A 21125-nucleotide genomic window follows, 5' to 3' on the forward strand; every position below is an offset into this window, starting at 1 on the left:
AGTAAATGTGAAGGTTGAGAGTTGACAGTAGTGAGCAGAGAGATTAGGAGACTAAGAGAAATGAGAGTTATAAGGAAAGAAGGTGGAAGTGAGAGAGGGGAGAAGGACAGGGAAGGAGACGGAACACTGAGAAACAGGGAAGAGAAGGGACAAAGGAGAAGATGAAGTTAAAGAGACGCAGGATGGAAAAGTGAAAAGAAGAAATATAGAATAAGGAGGAAGGACATTGAGGAAACAAGTACAGAGCACGGATTCAATGTTAAACTCATACAGGTTTGGAGCTGAGAAGTTTGACACAGGTGTCACTGGATGAAAATTAAGGTGGCGGTAGGGCTGTGTTTCTTTCTGAAGGCTCTAGAGGAGAATCTATTTCCTTGAGTTTTCCAGCTATTAGAGGTTGCCTGCATACCTTGGCTCCTGACCCTCTTCTTCCTTTACCTTCAAAGCATATCTCTGACCATTCTTCTGTAGTCTCATCTCTCTCTCTCTGTTGCCAGGAAAGGTTTTTGATTCTAAGGACTCAGGTGATTAGATTGGGTCCACTTGGATAATCCAGGATAATCTTCCTATCTCAAGGTCTTTAACAATCACGTCTACAGAGTCCCTTTTGCCATGAAAGGTGCTATATTCACTGATTCTGGGAAGTAGCACATGCACATCTTGGAGGGCCATTATTGTGCCAACCACAGAGATCGTATAGCCTTTAAGTGGTCCAAAGATCAGGTAGTGCATTGCCAGGGGAGTGTATTTCAAGGCTAGGCCGTGTCAAATGTGTTTTAGCAAACATACCATTTGAAAAATGGAAATAGAATGTCATTTATTCTCAAAGAATTAAGATATGTATATTTTGGTAAAGAAAAATGCATATATATGTTTTTGTTATGTTCTAATGTAAGATAGCAAAAAAATAAATGGATGACGCATGAAACCTTATATGAAATCCCCTCCTCTGGTAGCCTGGAGCCCAGGATTAGGTCATGAGCCACTGAAATGGGCAGTTCATTTGACCCTGCATGAATCAAGGCCATGCAACCATTGCTGAGGATCATGGTCAGCTTGTCCCTTCCTTCCCTGATGCTTCTCTGCTAAGATGCTTATGGATTCAGAATAACTGCAGCTGATGCCAGATGGCAGCTCCTGTTGACCCCCACAAGATGCTTCAGTGGCCCCTCCTCAGATGAAGAGTTGATCCTTGATTCTATGTAGCTAAGGGGCATTCTGTAGAATTCATTTCCTCATTCATAGGTATTCACTTGCTTGTATTTACCACACATCACTGTAACCAGAAACTAGCCTTTTGTGGGGAACATTGGCCAGAACCCCTCTAGGAATTTAATTCCATTGTCTGATACTGATTCTGATTCATGCCCTGTTCTTATCTTAACCAGTCTTGTACCAGCTCTCTGGGCAAACTGGGAGTGGAAGTAAAAAGTTCCATGTGAGAAAGAAAAAGAAAAAGAGACCTCAGAAAGGAAATGTAGTGGCTCAAATGCCCCCAGACAGGACTATTTATCTCACTGTTCCTTTCAAACAGAAAGTAGCACTTGTTTGTTGAATACAGAGTTCCAAGCACTGCTGGTCACCTGGGCTGATAATACTGGGTATCTTCATAGGTCTTAGTGGGTGAAAGAATTTATATACATAACAAGTCACATCACATTTGTCTGTGTGTATCAACGTATGCAAACTCATGTAAAACCACCTTATATTTGTTCAAAACTTGACTTTTCAGAGTTCCTTCACCTCAGCTATTTTATCAGGTCTCACAGCAATTCGGAAGGGGTTAGGACAGGTATGAAAATAGTCATAGAGTGATTAGCCATATTACTCTCATCTCATTTGGTCACAGGACTAGGTAGTAAAAGCATAGATTAGAACCAGGTTTCTTAACTTTCAACCCAGAGCTTTTCTACTTATGTCAATTAAAAAGAAATTCCAGGAATTCATGACTTAGAGTAGAGTTTTAATGACTTTAGAACTGCCAGTGGTATAACACCAATTCTCACTTACAATGTTTATTTAGCCTCCATTGACTTTAATTTGGTAGTAGTGGGGAATAAGAAAAAAAGAAAAAAGAAAATGACATTTCATGCAATATTATATAAAAACATAACAAGGTCTTCAAAAATGCAGTATTACATAAGAACTAAGAAAGACCTAGAAAAAACAAACACGTTTGCTGCTGTAATATTTTATAAATAGCACATGGTTTGGAACACATGATGGATATAAGGATCAAACAATTACATGCAGGGATGGCCTCTGAGCTTCAGTGTTTAACATGCACAGAGCTAAGCATTTTCTGGTCAATATAATTATCCCACCAAAAATGAGGTAAGTAATATGCCTTTAAATTTAAACTTAGGCTATAAAATTTAGAATTCTACCCTTTACTTCCTGTGTTTCTTTTCCTTAGTCTGTCTAATCTAGGCTAGTTGTACAAAAATTACTTTTACTTAAAAATGGTCAGCACATTTCTTAGGGCTGGTTTGGGCTCAGAATGATTTTCTGGATCATTTATAACATTTAGCCAGGTTGAAGTTTTGTTTTAGTTATTGTTTTTATAGCAGTCTAACAGTACACACAAAACCTGTTTCCTCCTAGTTTTACTTGTCAGTTTTCAGTAAATGACAATTTTTAATCTTTCAAAAAGATACTTTAAAATAATGTGATTTGTCTTTTTACCTAATCATTTCTTCCTGTCTCTTGAAATATTTCTGTAACCATAATGAATACTGACAGGGAAAAATCACGCACACACAATTCCTCCTAAATTCTCATATGTATTTTGCTGATGATATTTGTGGGAAGTATGAATATTGCATTTAGTTAAATAGATGACTAGTGGTTTCTGTTTGGAATACTTCTTTAGGCTGTAAGGAATGAGGTCTGGCTCACACAAAGGGAGGCTCATAACGCCTGCCCAATGCCATTGTCTTACCTCATGCAAGGAGCATAAAACAACTCTTCAAGCCTTTATTCATCAAAATGGAATGTGCTTCATTAGTAATTCTACTCAGAGTGAGACTGCATACTGAGAAAATTATGTAGCAATCATATTCCCTAACCTAAGAGTTAAATACAAATGTGGAAAAGTTCACAGCATTTCATGCTACCTACCCTCCCCCTATAACCACCTGGAGACATGGCTGAACCAAGAGGAGGTACGGTGGACCCTCAATGGGCTCAATATTAAGAGTCTGTGCAATAACTTCGAGGTTCTTCTCTGATTAGCTGTGTTTTCTCATTTGCATTTGTAGGCTGGAGAACAACTGGAAAGTCCACATCTAAAAATAAGCAAAGCAAAGCAGTAAACACCCTCATATCATGTTACATTTCCTTTAATGGGGCAAGTGATGGATATTTTTGTTAAATGATGAGTGGCAAATCAATTCATAAGATATTGAGGCTGCTTGCCCTTTAAAAGACTTCAAAAGGGAGGAGACATGTCTTTACTCTTCATTTAACTTCTATCAGTTATAGAATTATAAAACCAAAGCACCGAACCCAGCTTTCACCTTGAGGCAGTTGCTGAACCTGGTGAACTTAAGCTTTAGTTTTCACCATCTTGAGGGGATGAGGACAGGGCCACCACATATGTCATATAAGCTCTACTGTATATCTATATGAAAACTTCCCCCTAGAGTTGTACAGTGCACAATTGCATATATGGCCCTGTTGGGAGAGAGGTAAAAACTCAGAGCTTGCTTAGGTGAAGAGTCTGATAGGAAACTCCCCACATAAAGCTAACACCAAAAATGGTTATGCACTCTCTAAATCTCCATACCCCTAACTCTGCATTTAAATTGTTAGTTTTGAGTCTTGGTGCTGTGTTGAGGGAGGAAAGAGCTGCCCTAAAAATGTTTAATGGCAAGACAGTGGGCACACATATTGGCAGGCCAAATTTATAATACCTGATGTTCTAAGAAATATCAAGCTGATAATTTAGTTTAAAATTGTCCTGTACAAGATATATTCCCAAAGACATAACAGAAGTGAATGGCCCCACCTTCAATGCAGGCCTCAAAAAAAAAAAAAAAACACTACAAAAATTGCAGTAAACATGAACTCATAGTAAAAATAAATAGATAGGAAAGAGAGAGATTGAGAAGAAGGGAGGAAAAGAGTACACACAGAAACAATGCACACAGAGTAAGAGCCAACTGAAACAACGGATGGCCAAATCAGACCCGGAAAGTCTTCAAGTCTTTCACGTATCAGATACAGATTTAAAAAAGAATTAAATTTTTTTTTGAATGAGCAAATTCATTTTGAAATTAATAAAAAAAAAACTTCTAGAAATTAAAATATATGAAAATTTAAAAACATGATGGATGAGTTTAACAGCTAATGAGAGAATTAGTGAAATTGAAGACAGATATGAGGAGATTAATAAGAAAGTAACAGAGAAATAAAGAAATAAAATACGAAAGAGGTTAAAAGACATAAAGAATAGAGTGATAAAGTCTAACTTATATCTAATAAAACTTTCATAAAGAAATGAAAAGAAGATTAAAAGAAATATTTGAAGATTTAATGACTGCAAATTCCCTGGAAAGACACAAATCCACAGGTTTAGGAACCAGCCAGGATAAACTAAAGAGAAACTCATATTTAAAACATCTTGGTGACATTGAAGAACACCAAAGACAATGGTTTTAAAAGCAGTCATACTTCTCAATAGCAAATATGGAAGCCATATTTGCTTCCATATAAAAATATGGAATTATATTTTTAGTATGTTAAAAAAAGATATCTATCAATCTAAATTTGTTGACAAACCCTCTTATCGTTATGTTTCTTTTTTTTTAAAGCGTGAAATGTATTTTCAGACAATAAAAACAAATTATGCCACTGGCAGACCCAATTAAAAAGATGTAATTCGGCAGAAAGAAAGTGTTACCAAATGGAAAATTTGTGCTGTAAAAAGGAAGGATTAGGGGGCCCAGCCCCGTGGCTGAGTTGTTAAGTTCACCCACTCCTCTTCGGCAGTCCAGGGTTTCACCAGTTCAGATCCTGGGCATGGACATGGCACTGCTCATCAGGCCATCTTGAGGCAGCATCCCACATGCCACAACTGGAACCCCCGCAACTAAAAAAAATATATACAACTAGGTACTGGGAGAATTTGGGGAGAAAAAGCAAACAAAAAAAAAAGAGAGAGAGATTGGGAACAGTTGTTAGCTCAGGTGCCAATCTTTAAAAAAAAAAAAATGGAAAAGGAAGGATTAGTAAAGAAAATGGTAGGTATGTGAGTAAAGGTAAATGATTATTGACTATATAAAGCAATAATAATAAGTTATGAGGCTTATAATTAAGCTAAAACTGGAATACAACAATAGTGTATAAATGAGAAAGGAGGTGTCCAGAGTTAAAGTGTTATAAAGTTCTTGTATTGTTCAGGAGGGGCTAAAGATAAGAATTAACTTTAAACTTTGACAAGTATGCTTGATAAATGTCTAGGGTAACCCTAAAAGAATAGAACAGAGAATATAATTTCCAAACTGGAGGAAGGAAAGATATGGAATATGAAAAAAAATATCTATCAATACAAAAGAAATAAAAAAGGGAAAGAAAAGAGAAACAGAAAAAACACATCAATTTAAAGTTATAATTATAATAATAAAATATTAATAGAAAGCATGTATATAGTGCTTATTATGTGCCTAGCACTGTTAGCACTTTATGTATGTTAACTCCCTTAATAGCAGCACTTCAAGGTAGGGTTATTATTATAGCCATTTTGCAGATGAGGAAACTGAAGCACAGAGTGTTTTAAGTAACTAGCCTGAGTTACACAGATAGTAAGTAACAGAGCTAGTATTCAAACCTAGGCAATATTTCTTAGAGTCCGTTCTCTTGAAGACTATGCTATACTGTCTCTCACACAAGATGAAGTTAGTAGAAAATAATCAAAATATATCATTAATTATAATAAATACAGATGGACTTAATACTCCATTTAAACTATATGCTCTTTATAAAAGACACATTAAAAAAACATAAGGACAAAAAAAGTTGAGAATAAAAAGATGGAAACATTTACCACACAAACACTAACAAAAAGAAAGCTACTATAACTACATTTTAACAAAATAAAATATGACAAAAAGCATTGCTAGAACTAAAGGGTAACTACATAATAATAAAATATTCAATTCACCAAGTAGCTATAAAAATTTTAAACGTACATACACTAATAACATAGCCTCAAAATATATGAAGCAAAAATTGACAGAACTTTATAGAGAAATAGAAGAATCCATCATCACAGTGGAAGATTTGAATGCTTGTCCCAGGAATGGACTGATGAAGCAAGCAAAAAAATCTTTAAGGATATAAAGAATTTGAAAAGTATGATGTTGTGGACTAACTTGTGTCCACCCTTCCCCTAAATTCATATGTTGAAGTTCTAACCCCCAGCACCTCAGAATGTGATGCATTTGGAGAGAGGGTCTTTAAAGAGGTAATTAAGTTGAAATGAGGTCCCCAGGGTGGGCCTTAATCCTATATGAGTGGTGTGTACAGGAGAAAAGGATGTTAGGACATAGACGCACAGAGAGAAGACCATGTGAAGGCACAAGGAGAAAATGGCCATCGTCATGCCAAGAAGAGAGGCCTCAGAGGAAACCAACCCTGTGACACTTTGATCTTTGACTTCTAACCTTCAGAATTGTGAAAGAATACATTTCTATTGTTCAGTCAAGCCAGTCTATGGTACTTTGTTATGGCAGCCCTAGCAAAGTTACACGTATAATAAATTAGCTTTATTTAATGGTCGTGTATGAAACAATGAACCTAACAAATGCAGAATGTATTGTTTTGAAGCAATGTGGAACATTTATAAAAACTGATTAAGTTCTAGGCTGTAAAGCAAGCCTCAAGATGTTTCAAAGTATTGTATCATGCTGTCCACATTTTCTGATCACAATGCAGTTAAGTTAGACACAAACAATAAGGAACCTGGAAAATCCCCACGGGTTTACAATTAAGACACATATAGGCCTAACTTGTGGATCAAAGGAAAAATCATAATGGAAATTAGAAAATATTTAGAACTCAGATTATAAGAACATATATGTGTGTGTATGAAGCTAAAGTGATACTCATAGAAAAATTTATAGCCTTAAATGCTAAATATTAGAAAAGAAGAAGGGCTGAATATTAAGAACTACAAAAATCAACAAAAAATAAATTTAGAAATAATGAAGAAAAAAATTAAGTAGAAACAAATACAAGAGAATCAACAAAACCAAAAGTTATTTATTTGAGAAAACTGATAAAATTTTCAAATATCTAGTGAAAGTCACTAAAAAAAGAAGGCAGAAATAACCAATATAAGTAATGAAAAATGGGGCAATAATGCATATACTATAGATGCATAAAAAGTAATAAGAGGAAATTTTAAAGAAGTAATTTTTTTTTTAAAGATTGGCACCTGAGCTAACAACTGTTGCTAATCTTTTTTTTCCCCCCTGCTTTTTCTCCCCAAATACCCCTGGTACGTAGCTGTATATTTTAGTTATGGGTCCTTCTAGTTGTTGCATGTGGGACGCCGCCTCAGCATAGCCTGACGAGCAGTGCCATGTCTGCGCCCAGGATCCCAACCAGCCAAACCCCGGGCCACCGAAGAGCAGTGTGTGAACGTAACCACTCAGCCACGGAGCTGGCCCCAAAGAAGTAAGTTTTTAATAATGAAGAAAGGAAACCTAAATGGCCTATAAACATTAAATACATTGAGTCAATAATTTAAAATTTGTACAGTCACACATTAGCCCAGAAGGTTCTACAAAATCCTGTAGAAATAAATAAATCCAATAATACACAGACTCTTCAAGAAAAGTTAAAAAAGGAATACTTCCTAATTTATTTATGAGGCACAATTTGATATAGAACCCATAAGGAAAGTTTGAGAAAGGAAAATTATAGGCCAATCTCATTCATTAACATAGATACAAACATCTAAACCAAAATATTAGCAAACCCATTTCATCAAAAAATAAAGTAATTAATACACCAAGACTGCACAGGATTTATCTCAGGAATACAAACTTGTTTTAACCTTGGAAAATCAATTCACATAATTCTTCACATTAACAGAATTAAAGGAGAAAAATCATGCCCATCTGAACTGATGAAGAAAAAAATGTTGGATAAAATTTCACACCCATCATAAAGTTCTGACAAAATAGAAAGAGAAGACAACTTTCTTAACCTGATCAAAAACTGACAGCAAACCTCATAATTATGATACAATCTTGAAAGCATCTTCTCTTCAACATTTTACTGGTAGTCTCAGTAAACACAGAAAGGCAAAAAAAGAAGAAAAAATGGTAAGGAATAGGAAGGAAGAATCAAAATTATCACTACTCACAAATGATGTAAATAGTTATGTAAAAACCCTAGTGGATTTACTGATAAATAATTAAAAATAGAGAGGTTAGCTAGTTTCTTAAGTTCAAAATCAATGTTTTAAAAGAAAACACATTTCTCTATACCAAAATACACGTATAAAACTAATAGATATAACTTTTTAATTTGTAATTGTATAAAAATGGATAAATGTAACCAAAATATATAAGATATATCTTTAGTGAAAGTCTATGAAGAAGACCTAAATAAATGGAGAGATATATCATGTCATGTATTAGAAGATTTGCTTTCTTAAATATGTCCGTTCTACCTAATCTCCAGTGTCACTGCAATTCTAACCAAGATCCCAAAGGTTTTGTTCAAAGAACTTTTGTTAAAGAACTGGACAAAGCTGATTCTACAATTTATATGAAAAAGCAAAAGGCCAAAGATATGTGAGACTCTCCTGAGGAACAAGTTAGGAGGCCCTGCCTAAACAGTATCAGGAATTGTTATAAATGGGCCTGGTATTGCTTACAGATAGACAAAATGACCAGTGGACCAGAACAAAAAGCCCAGAAACTGCTCCATCTACTGAAACTTAATGCATACCAAAACCAAGACCGGAAATCAGCGTGCTAGGACAATGCGTTTTCTATATGGAAAAAAAATGAAATGGAATCCTACATCATGCCACATGCAAAAATCAATTCCCGGTGATTAAACATGTAAATGTGAGAAACAAAACTATAAAACTTTGAGAAGACCATTTAGGAGAACACCTTTATATCCTTAGGATAGGGACAGATTCCTTAATCAAAACACCAAAAATCACTAAACATAAAGGCAAGGATTGACATTTTGACTACATTAAAATTAAGGACTTTGCTTTATTAAAAGACACCATAAAGAGTGATATACCAAAGTCATAAATTGGCAGAATATATTTTAAACAAACATAATCAAGAGAGTTAATACCCAAATATAAAAAAACAGTAAGAAAGGCAGATGATATAATAAAAAACCTGCAAAAGATTTGAACATTTCATAGAAGGAGAAGCCCAAATGACCGATAAGTATATGAGAAGATGTTCAACTTTACTAGTAACCAAAAACATAAAAATTGGAACCACAATGATATACCATATCCCAATCACCAGAGTGGCATGAATTTACAGTCTGGCGAAGTCAAGTGTTGGCAAGGATTTGGAGCAATAGGAATTCTCATTAACTGTTAGTGGGAATGGAAATCAGTGCAACAAATTTGGTGTTATCTAATAACACCATACCCTTTGACTCAGGTATTTCACTCCTGCATATATACCTAGAAAACTCTAGCATTCATGCACCAGGAGTCACGTACAAGAACATTCATAATAGCACTGTTTGTAATGTTAAAAAAGTGGAAACTACCCAAATATCCATTAGCAGTAGAATGGATAAATAAATTATAGTATGTTTTCACAGAAAAATACTATATAACAGTGAAAATGAATGAAAGTCACAATATAAATGAATCTCAGAAATATATGGAGTGAAAAAAAAGCAAATTGAAGGATAATTGTTGACTATAAGTCCAGTCATTTAAAGTTCAAAAATATGCAAAACCAAGCATTATACTGATTAGGAATATAAATATATATAGTTGTAATACTAAAAAGGATAGTAAGAAAACGATTATATTACAGTAGCCGAGACATGGATGGAAACAACCCAAGTGTCCATCTATGGGTGAACAGATAAGGAAAATATGGGGTATATATATATACACAATGGTATATTGTTCAGTTATAAAAAAGAAGAAAATCCTGCCATTTGCAACAATATGAATGGGCCTTGAGTGCATTATGCTAAGTGAAATAAGTCAAAGAAAGACAAACGCTGCATCATCTCACTTATAAGTGAATCTAAGAAAAACAACCAAACTCATAGAAAGAGATCAGATTTGTGGTTACCAGAGGGGAGGGGAGGGAAGTTAGATGAAGCTGATTAAAAGGTACAAACTTCCAGTTATAAGATAAGTAAGTACTGGAGATATAATGTACAGATGATGACTGTAGTTAACACTGCTGTATGGTATATTTGAAAGTTGCTAAGAGAGTAAATTCTAGAAGTTCTCATCACAAGAAAAAACTTTTTTTTTTGGTATCTATATGAGATGACGAATGTTAGCTAAACTTAGTATTGTAATCATTTCACAATATATGTAAGTCAAGTCCTTATGCTGTGCATCTTAAACTTATACAGTGCTGTATGTCAACTAAATACTTCAATAAACTGAAAGAAAAAAAGGAAAATGACTACAAATGATTTAAGATAGCAGGTAATTCTGAAGAGGGAAAAGCAAACAAAGAACTTAAAAGGTAAGGACAATACTCTCTTACTGAAAGGTAGAAAGCCAGATCAAAATGTCTGTTTATGTGTATTTAATATTTAATGAAAACAGTAACAGATAAAGGAGGTAAGTGAATTACCCCAAAAAGTTCAACTGGTAGCCAAAAGAGTCGGGCCTTGAAATGGCACCGTCTAACGCCAGAGCTCTCTGTCCTAGCCACTGTCAGTGTACTGCTCTCAAGGTCGCAGACACAAAAGGCTGGTAATCAACTTTGCCATTTCCCCACGCTTTGTGAATATTGGGGCCTTGCTTAGGCCTGTGGCATCGTCCTCTTCCTCCACGGGTGAATCTGCAGGGAACAAAGAGCCTTCTCCTTTTCTGAAGGGAGGGTCTTTAGTTTCCTTCTCCAGTCAGATCTTGGTCTACCCCTCTCCTCTACTGTATATATTTTTAAATTGAGGTGAGATTCACATAACATAAAATAAACAATTTGGTAGCATTTAGTACATTCACAACGTAATAAGTGTATAATTCACCACCTCTATCTAGTTGTAAAACATTTCCCCAAAAGAAAACCAGAATCCAGTAGGTGGTTGCTCCCTGTTCCTCCCTCAACCCCAGGCCCTGGTGACCACCAGTCTGCTTTCCAGACTGGATTTACCTCTTCTGGATATTTCACATAAATGGAATCATACAATATTTGTCCTTTTGTGGCTGGTTCCTTTCACTTAGCATAATATTTCCAGGTTCGTCCACACGACATACACATGTAGTATGTATCAGTACTTCATTCTTTTTTATGGCTGAATAATATTTCACCTATGCTCTGCTTTTTTGCACTTTCTTCCTCAGAGCCCCCTGGGTTCTCTCAATTCCCTTTCCCCTCTTCCTGGTTAAATCCTACTGCTCTTGCTGTTCTCTAGTAAACTGTCCAGGATTCCAGCTGCTTTCCACCTATCACATTTCACATCAGTGGTATGAGCCCATGTCTGGGCATATCCCAGTTTGGGGTTACACAAATATGGTCTGTGCACAACTTCTGCTTCACTCAATTCCTTGATAAAACTATTCAAATAGAACAGCCCAATATGACTACACCTGCCTTCCTGGCATCTGGAGCACCGTTGGCCATTTTATCCACAGGATATAGGGAGATACCGTGCCAAGTGCTTTGCTGGTATGAAGATTCATCCCTTCTAGGGTTCTCCATCCCCATAATCTCCTACCCCTTAACAACTCCTCATTCTTTAAGTCTTCAGCTTTAAATGGCACTTCCTCAGGGAAGCTGTTCTCCCCTGCATCTAGGTCAGGTTCCCCAGTGTTCATTATCCCAGCTCCTGTGCATCTCCTTTGGCAGGCTTTTTATACCTGTAACTAACTAGCTCTTTCTGTGATTGTTTAATATTTGTCTCTCCATCTCCTCTGCTGGATCGTAAAGTCTAAGACAGCAGGAGGCATGTCTTTCTTTTCTCTAGCCCCTCGCATAGTGTCAGGCAAATATTAAGTGCTCAATCAATGTTTGCTGTTGAAAGGCGATCTTGATAAACCTGTGTAGTAAATTTGCTCAATGAACCTTGGCAGCCAAAAATTGAAGAAGGCTTGGGTCCACTTTGAACTGCTTTTGTGGTAGCAGTCTGAGCTGACTCACTCATCCTGCTCCCCTGGTCCAGAGCTTTGAGGATGCTTACTTGATATATTCATATAAAGAAGAAGAAAGAGCTTTGAACTAGTTACAAGAATTATTTTCCATGAATTATTTTTAGAAATTGATTCCTTTTGATTGGGGAAAAGAGGGTAGGAAGGAGATTGAGTTGGGCTTGGTGAAAAAAGGAAGGATGAATTTAGTCTCTTCCTTGGTACCCTTTTCCTGGGCAGTAGAGTGTGATGAATACTGAACAGCCAATCTAATAAATATCTCACTATTTGCCCAAGATATTGGCCGAGAGAAGTCTAATTACAAGCCATATGGCCTCTTCAGCTCAGTGGCTGTGAATTTATCTGGGTTTTATCTAGGTGAGTAGCAAGAACAGTTAAGCAATCAATAGATTTTTCTATGCACTGAGTCTCACATTTTTAGATCCAAAGTCAAAACTATAAAATCTTTTCCTTTAGATACTTATTCCCTCTCCTTCAAAAACAAAAAAAAAATGGGGAAATCATGACTCCATTAGAAATTTTTAGAGCTTAACTGGGGGTTTTCAGTCCACTGCCTTCAGCTTAGAAAAAAGAAACCGAATTTAGCTTTGTATTTTTGGTTTGCTTTGTCAGGATGTTCAGAGATAACTAGTTCCAGTTTATGCTCTTGCTTCTGTACCTTGCTACACTGTCTCATAGATGCGTACAGACACACAGCCCCAGGGAAGAGGGTTTGGTCTATAAAACTCCCTTGGCTGGTAGAATTCTGATTTCATTGTGGCCTTCAGCTAACAGAAGAGTAGAAAGTCTAAATGAGATTTACTTATTTATTTATTTATTTATTGGTGAGGAGGATTGGCCCTGAGCTAAGATCTGTTGCTAATCTTCCTCTTTTTGCTTGAGGAAGACTGTTGCTGAGCTAACATCTGTGCCAACCTTCCTCTATTTTCTGTATGTGGAATGCTGCCACAGCATGGCCTGAAGAGCGGTGTGTAGGTCTGCGCCTGAGATCTGAACCCATGAACCCTGGGCTGCCGAAGTGGAGCTTGTGAACGTAACTACTACACCACCAGGCCAGCCCCATAAATGAGCTTGTTTTAAATATACCACTCAAAATTTCACAAAGTCAAGCTTCTAATTTGTGCACATTTGAAAGGAAGGGAAATAAGCTGGTATCCATTGCCTTCACCTTTCAAATTTCAAATTTTCCAAGACAAAAAAAGGGAACAGACTCCTCCCCAAGACTATTCTATTTGATCCTGATTGATTCATAAGAATAATAGAATTCCCTGTGTTCCTAAGATCCAAGTAGGAGTATATTTTTATTTTGAGAAAGAAATGGGAATCAGTTTACAAGATCTATAGTTTCCAGTGAATATTGAAGATGCCACTGTTCTGAACTTTCTGCCCTTTATTTCCTAAGGGTAGAAGCTGGATTATACCCTTTCATATAGTTGAAAGAGATACAATAACACAAGCAAATCTCTCCTCTCTGCTACCAAATCCCACCCTGTACCACTACACTTGAACAGAGATTGGGACCATGTTACAGTATCAAAAGGTATCTCAGACTTTAGTGTCAAAGAGTAGGCATGTTTGAAATATGCACCTAACAAAAAATATCCAAGAAAAATCATAAGCTTTAGACATAAAACTAGAATTATTAAACTATCTCAAAGCAGATGAAAAAACATTTCTAATGGCTTTTTATAAGTCAGTTGGTTAAAAAAAGGATTTGATATTTGGATTTTGATAAATTAAGAAATATCTACAATGTCCTATAACATGTCCTTAAAAATGAAATTTGAGGTGTTTAGTCACTGAATTCAAATCGGTGTAGTATTCAAATGAAAATGTAGTATACCTGATTTAAAAGCTAAGATTTTCAAGGTGATGATAGCAGAGCAATAAACCAAATGGTAGAAATCCTAGCCAGTGCTTATTAGGTAAGAAAAAATAAAATAAAATAAAAGGCATACGGATTGGAATGGAAGAAATAAGATTGTACTTGTAGATGACGTGATTGTCTACATAAAAAATCCCAAGGAATTCACACCTACACAAAAATACGAATTAATAATTGAGCTTAACAAGAACACAGGATGCAAAGTCAACACAAAAATAGTTGTAAATACTTGTGATGAACAATTGGAAACCAAATTAAAAACCAGTGCTATTTACAATAGCTCCCCGCAAGATGAAATACTTAGATATCCATCTAACAAAACATGGAACAGCTCTGTATGCTGAAAATTACAAAATACTTGTAAAAGAAATCAAATGAGACCTAAATAACTGGAGACACGTACCATGTTGGAGAATTGGAAAGTTCAACATAGTAAAAGTGATCTACAAACTGATCTACAAATTGAATGCAATTCTAATTAAAAAAAAAAACAGCAGTATTTTTCTGTAGATTTAGACAAACTGATACTAAAATTTATAAGGAAAGGCAAAGAAACTAGAATAGCCAAAACAGTTTTGAAAAAGAATCACACTAGCTGATTTTAAGACTTACTTTAAAGCTGCAGAAAGCAAGACAGTGTATTATTGGTGAAGGCATAGACACACAGATTAGTGGTACAGAAGAGAGAGTCCATAAATAGGCCCATAAAAATACGGCAAATGAAGGTTGACCCTTCGGATTCCTTCCAACTCTAAAATCCTAGGATTTTAGGATTAGATGCAGCATAAGATAATTAAAAATCTCCTCAGTGAGAAAATGTTTGCCATATTTTATTTAATTTCAGAATCACTGAAATAAAATTCTCTAAGCCCAAAATCTCACCAGTACCTGCTAATGGATTCAAATCTTGATGTATGCTGCTTATCATTTGTCGTGAGTAACTTGATACTTGAGTGACTCGTAGCCCCTTTCAAGTGTATTTTCTAAACAACTTTAAGTGGGTCCCCTTCTTTTGGAGAACAGAGGAAGCCACAGTCCACTTATTGGATCACAATCCAGAAAGCATAGTCTTCACATGTAATCTGCTTTTTCCTCCTTACAAGCTTTAACCTACATTAGTTTTCCCTGTAAACCACATTAAGTCCCTGAATTAGTGGAGTAAAAATATGAAACTAACTGATGCACCTAGCTGAAAATAAGGCATAAATTCTCATAATAAAATGTTAGATCGAAGAGCAGTGGTGGATTTACTGCACAGTTAACAGAATTTAAGTTTCACGGATCTTTATCTGCTCAGACCCTTGAGGGTCTGTTGGGGCCCTAGCAATGTGTTCAAATTTTTGTTGATTTGCAAGAGTACGATATTTTAACCGTAATCAGCAAAACACTGTCTCTTTCCACTTTGACATTCCCTCCATCATGCTTTTCTTGATGAGTGGCAACAGAGGGGCTATGGACATTTTGGGGATTCGGTTACAGAGAAATGAGTTGGGGATAGATTTCATTTGAATTTAGTGGGATATGTTTTTGTGGTTTGCGGGAACTCTGTGTATAGTTGATTACTGCTAGCTGTACTGGCATAGGAATGGCTTTAGGAATACTCTTATAGCTCACTATGACAATTCGCTTGCTGAGGGAACATGAAGATCCATGCCAGAGGTGGTATCACACTATATGAGTGTGTCCAGTGGGCTCTGATCTTAGAAGTACTGGGTGATGTAGGGGCAACAAGGTTTGAAATGTGCAGAGTCAAAAAGGGGTCTGTGGAAAATTCTTCCAAATCTTATATCTTATATATGAAATAAACTATATAGGAGTTTTCGCAAATTTGACAACAATTCCTAAAAATTTAGACAACATTATCAATAATGAGTCATAAAACCCAAAGAAACTTTTCTAATCTACCGATAATAAAAAACAAATTTTGATCAAACATGCTAGAGGAAAGACAGAATTATTTTTCTATCCTTCCTACACAGAATGACATTACAAAATTACTGTTAAATGAAGAGGCAATCAAAGAACATGCAACCAGAAAGCATAGGAGCGAAGTATTAGAAAGGTGTGCCAGGCAGTCAATTAAATTATTGCTCTTTTTCTAGATTTTGTGATATTTACAGTATTTGTCAGTTTTGAAGCTTTGCACTTTGTTGTGATTTCTTTTTCACATTCTAAATAAACATACACTTTCAGACCTAACTTGTAATTTTGTATTCTTTTTCTTATCGTTTAATTGTATAATTTTCAGGCCCTACAAAACCTGGATCAACTCTGCAGAGGAGCTTTTAAATATTTAGGAATAGGATAAAACTTTCCTTTTGGTTAAGGATTCATAGCAACACAGTCAAATGGGATCATGACTGACTTAGTCTAGAATCTGACCTCTGCAATGGAATTGGAAGCTCTGGAGTGTCAGAACTAACAGTGAGAGGCACTTAGATTTATCACCAGTCACCCTGCAGGTAGGAAGCCTGGGCGGAATTTGGCATCAAGTATGAATTTCTATTCCAGAAAAGAAATCTGCAAAGCAGGTCTGTTGGAATGACCTGGTGGAGCTTTTATCTAATTTAAAACAGGAAAGACTTTGAGGCTTTTCAGAGAAGTGTGAAGCACTGGATTTGGGGTAGCTAGGTTCAATTCACCTAGTTTTGGTTTCTGCACTGTAAAGGAAAAGCTAAGATAACGTTGACACAGTGGATGATGATGACAATACTCTTCTATCTCACTGTCCCTTCCTATCCTCTGTCAGTGACTGGGTACTGGACTGGATTGATGGATGTTATAGGTGATCCTATGGACAATGGGGCCACTGACCCTGACATGATCGTATAAGAATTTATCTTCCTCACAAGAGCAGATGGGATTAATGCACTGGGATCATCATTCCTAAGCAAGTTATGTCAAGGTCACTGGCCCATCCCTGAAGAGGAATTTACATATATATGTGTGTGTGTGTATATATATATATATATATATGTCCATTTAATCCATTTATGAATAATACTGCTTGCTTGCTCTTTTTGGTATGTATGCCCCCATTAAAAGATTAATTTGTCCTTTTATATCCCAAATAAGGCAAAAGAAAATTGTAATTGTATTTCACCATGGGCCCCCAATTTGGCTCCAGGGACAGTAATAAAAATTTGTAAGAGCAACCCGTCTGTTTGCCAGACTGGCCACCCAGTGTCCCCACAGGAAGGAGTCCCAGGTTGCAGGAAAAATCCCTTCCGTCCTCTTTAACCTCCCAATCCTAAAATGGTCTGAGACTAAGTACAATTCACATGATCGCAGACTTCTTCCTTCAAGCTGGAGTCAGAGTGGTTAATGATGATATTACTTAGCATCACATTTGATAGGAAATAAAAGGTGTGTAGAAGCCTTTAGACAGTCTCTGTGCTTGATCTCATGGAATTTCTGTTTCATTGTGACCAAAAGAATGAGAGTATGGTACAGTCCAGAAAAGTGCACCGGTCCTAATTCCAGCAGTTCTGACAACAATGGGCCACTCTCTGAATTACCAAGTAATTCTTTTATTTGGCTGTCCAGAGTTCTTTGTGATCTAGTGATAAAGTCTGTAATTCAGAATAATGATGCATTCTACAGGGGAAAATGGCAGTAGGACTAGAGAGAACAATGGCTGGTTTGACTCCAGCTTGTTTAAACGAAGGCATTTCCCAGAGAACATGAAGTATTCCTGGTGTTGTGAATTCTATGAGATTTCATCTTTTTAACATTTTTCTTTTATCATTTCTGAGTAGAATGAACTTGAAGACTCAAGTAATGTATTATGGCCATGCACACACATAGATAGATGTGTGGAGGTGGCTTAGCAAAGCAAATACTCCCATTTACATAAGACAATATTCTTTTTTTTTTTGGTGAGGAAGATTAACCCTGAGCTGACATCTGTGCCAATCTTCCTCCATTTTTTGTATGTGGGATGCCTCCACAGCACGGCTGGTGAGTGGAGTATGTCTGCACTTGGGATTTGAACCTGCGAACATGGGCCACTGAAGTGGAACATGAGGAAATTTAACCACTTGGCCACAGGGCCGGCCCGAAGACAATATGCTTGATGCTGGTTTGAGGCTAGCTCTGAATGCATGGATATGGAAAGAAGCTACATTTCCAGGGAAGAAAGACTACCTTCTCCCACTTCTAACCAAAACTCATTACCAAATTATCAAAAAATAGAAAAGTCAGGGATTGTTGACTTTTCTTGGTGTCCATTCCCTTCTATTTGAGGAGAAATCCTAAAGTAACAGGCTGAAATGCTTTACCTAGAAGAAATTTTTACCTTAGTTCTCCTATCCCTGGGCATTCTCACCTGAACCTCCTTGAACCCAGAGTTCACTCTCTTGTAATGAGACTGTGAATTATACTATCCTTGCTTTGTGACCAGCATATTTCATGATCTCTTTCTAATTTGGTGTCAGGTTCTGCTTTTCTCTGTGGCTGGTAAAGGTAGTTGTCCTTTAATCCTCTCCAAAAGAGGTATCAAAGCTGACAGTCTCTGGGATTTCCCCCTTTTGCTTTTTGGATCTCTCTCATTTTAGTTATAACCATCACCATGAGACCTGGTGCTTGTTCAGGCCTGTGAAAGGACGCCCACTACCTCTGCTCTCATCTTACTCCACCTTTTTCCATGTCAGTCTTGATCTGCTCCTCAAGATCCTCTGGAGACACATAGAAATCCTCTTCTGGCACAGATGATTTGGGCCGGCAGCGTCCACAACAGCAGTTGCAACAGCAACACAGACAGCAGCAAAAATAGCAGCCAGTCAAGAGGCCAATGATAACAAACAGGGTCTAGGGGAAACAGAGGCAAAGAAAAATAGGGGTGAGAGGGGGTGGGGTGTGGGAGAACTCCAGAAATTGTGTGCACCATGTACCTCCGGAGACCGGAAGACATCGCAGTTCACCCCAAAGAGCACATACTCACCCTCTTCCTTGTGCTGTGCAAGAAATATCTTTTTAGCTTCCTTGGAAACAAATTCCTCATAAAGTTTGCCTAACAAGTTAAGCCAGGAAGAAATGACTTGTAGCCAAAATAACAAAGTATGACATTTTCTTCTTTATTCTTAAGCTATAATGATCATTATTAAGAGTAGAGCAAACAAAACAACAAACGAACATAACCTCTACAAGTCAAATGAGCTACGCAAGGGAACCGAATCATTCTCACCAAAGAAGAGCTATTCGTAGCTCCCTCTACCTCTCCCCGCCCTGCCCACCTTCCTCTTAGTCGCCAAGTCCTGCAGAGTCTCTCTCCTCAAGATCTCTTGCACGCTCCCCCTCTTCTCCATCCTGACAGGTAAGGCTTTAGAAGAGATCCCCTCATCACTACTCTGGACACTTCAGCAGCCTCCTAACTGAACTTCCTACCTCCGTTCTTGCCTCCTAATCCACTCTGCACGTTGCTGCTGGAGCTTTCTGAAATATGTGTTCTCTTGAGCCCAGGCAGCCACACTCCTGCCTCTTAGAAAGGGCCAGAGGGGCTGCCCAGTGGCGCAGCAGTTAAGTTCTCACGTTCTGCTTCGGCGGCCCGGGGTTCACCAGTTCGAATCCTGCGGGCAGACATGGCACCGCTTGGCAAGCCATGCTGTGGTAGACGTCCCACATATAAAGTAGAGGAGGATGGGCATGGATGTTAGCTCAGGGCCAGTCTTCCTCAGCAAAAAGAGGAGGATTGGCAGAAGATATTAGCTCAAGGGTAATCTTCCTCAAAAAAAAAAGAAAAGAAAAGAAAAAAAGAAAAGGCCAGAGCTCCTTATTAGAGGTCATCCAGTCTCTGCCAACCCCTCCTTGCCACCAGCATGGCCCTGTTCCTGCCATACCTGCCATAGCTTCGCTCTCCCTACCTGGACGTCCCCCTACCATTCCCTGGTCATCTATCAAATACCCACTCCGTGTTTAGGATTCATCTCAAAGCTCCTCTCTCTTTGACAGCTTTCCTGATCGCCCCCTGGAATGATTACTCCCTCCTTTGTGCCCCAGTTGTACTCCATACAAATGTCTACCTTGGTGCTCTTTTTGTTGATACTTTAGGACATTGATTGGTTTACAGGTCTGTCTCTTGAGCTTCTTGACGGTTAGAACTATGTGTCAGGAATCTTTTAATCCCTCCTATCTAAGGGTTTAGTACATGGCATGCGGCAGACACTTAATAAATACCTACTGAATTAATGAATGTATAAAGTAATTAATAGATAAACAAATGATTTGTTTCTCCTGGTGAACAGCACCGGGATTTCATCACGAGCTTATAAAAGCTTTGCTAAGTTTGCCATAGCTAAAGATGAAAAGAAACTCTCCTAACCCCCAACTTTGAAGTTAAAATAAGCCAGTTTTTGTTAACTGAGCAAAATAAATTTATGATTTTATTAAAAATATGTTATTTGAAATAGAAAGGAAGTGGTTTATACATCTTTGAATTAGAATGCAGATTTCATCTAATAAAGGGAGCAAAGAGGATAAAGATCACCACGGGTGTCTGCAGGTCTTCAGTAACTTAGGGCAGAAACCTTTAATGTTGATGAACGTCACCTGCCCCATTCCCGCTTCCTGGCCCGGGACTCCATCTGTCTGACTCTGGCCCCAGTGGTGGGGTGGAGCCTGTGGTGGCTTGGAGTGAGGGAGCTTCACTCACACTTCACACCTATATCTTTTTGTTATGGATACTCTGCATTTTCATAGGCTTTGGTAAATTACTCTGAAAACAAAACTGCGACACCCTCCTCCTCACCACCTGCCTCCAAGACCCTCCTGGGCAGTATTCCTGAGCCAGTGCCCCAACAAGCTCCTCCTTTCTTTACCGACTTTTGCCCTTTTTGTTTTTACTATGCAATTCCCATATTACTCTGTGAAAATTTCCTTTAATTCATATACTGTTTTGTT

At 37.4% G+C, this 21125-nt stretch overlaps 1 protein-coding gene across 5 annotated transcripts in view; it reads right to left on the reverse strand.

Annotated features, from left to right (window-relative positions):
• Positions 1-1946: 1946 nt before the first annotated feature.
• The window catches only part of DNAJC5B (DnaJ heat shock protein family (Hsp40) member C5 beta), an 88751-nt gene continuing 69572 nt past the window's right edge, over positions 1947-21125 (reverse strand). For all 5 annotated transcript variants that reach the window (XM_008522490.2, XM_008522489.2, XM_070631571.1 and 2 more), the window contains 2 exons: positions 18866-19037; positions 1947-3287 (listed from right to left, as the gene is read on the reverse strand). In XM_008522490.2, the coding sequence (XP_008520712.1) occupies positions 3193-3287; positions 18866-19037 (267 nt within the window). In that variant the 3' untranslated portion in view covers positions 1947-3192. The remainder of the gene's footprint in view (positions 3288-18865; positions 19038-21125) is intronic.

Source organism: Equus przewalskii, chromosome 8, assembly GCF_037783145.1.
Source record: "Equus przewalskii isolate Varuska chromosome 8, EquPr2, whole genome shotgun sequence".
NCBI lineage: Eukaryota > Metazoa > Chordata > Mammalia > Perissodactyla > Equidae > Equus > Equus przewalskii.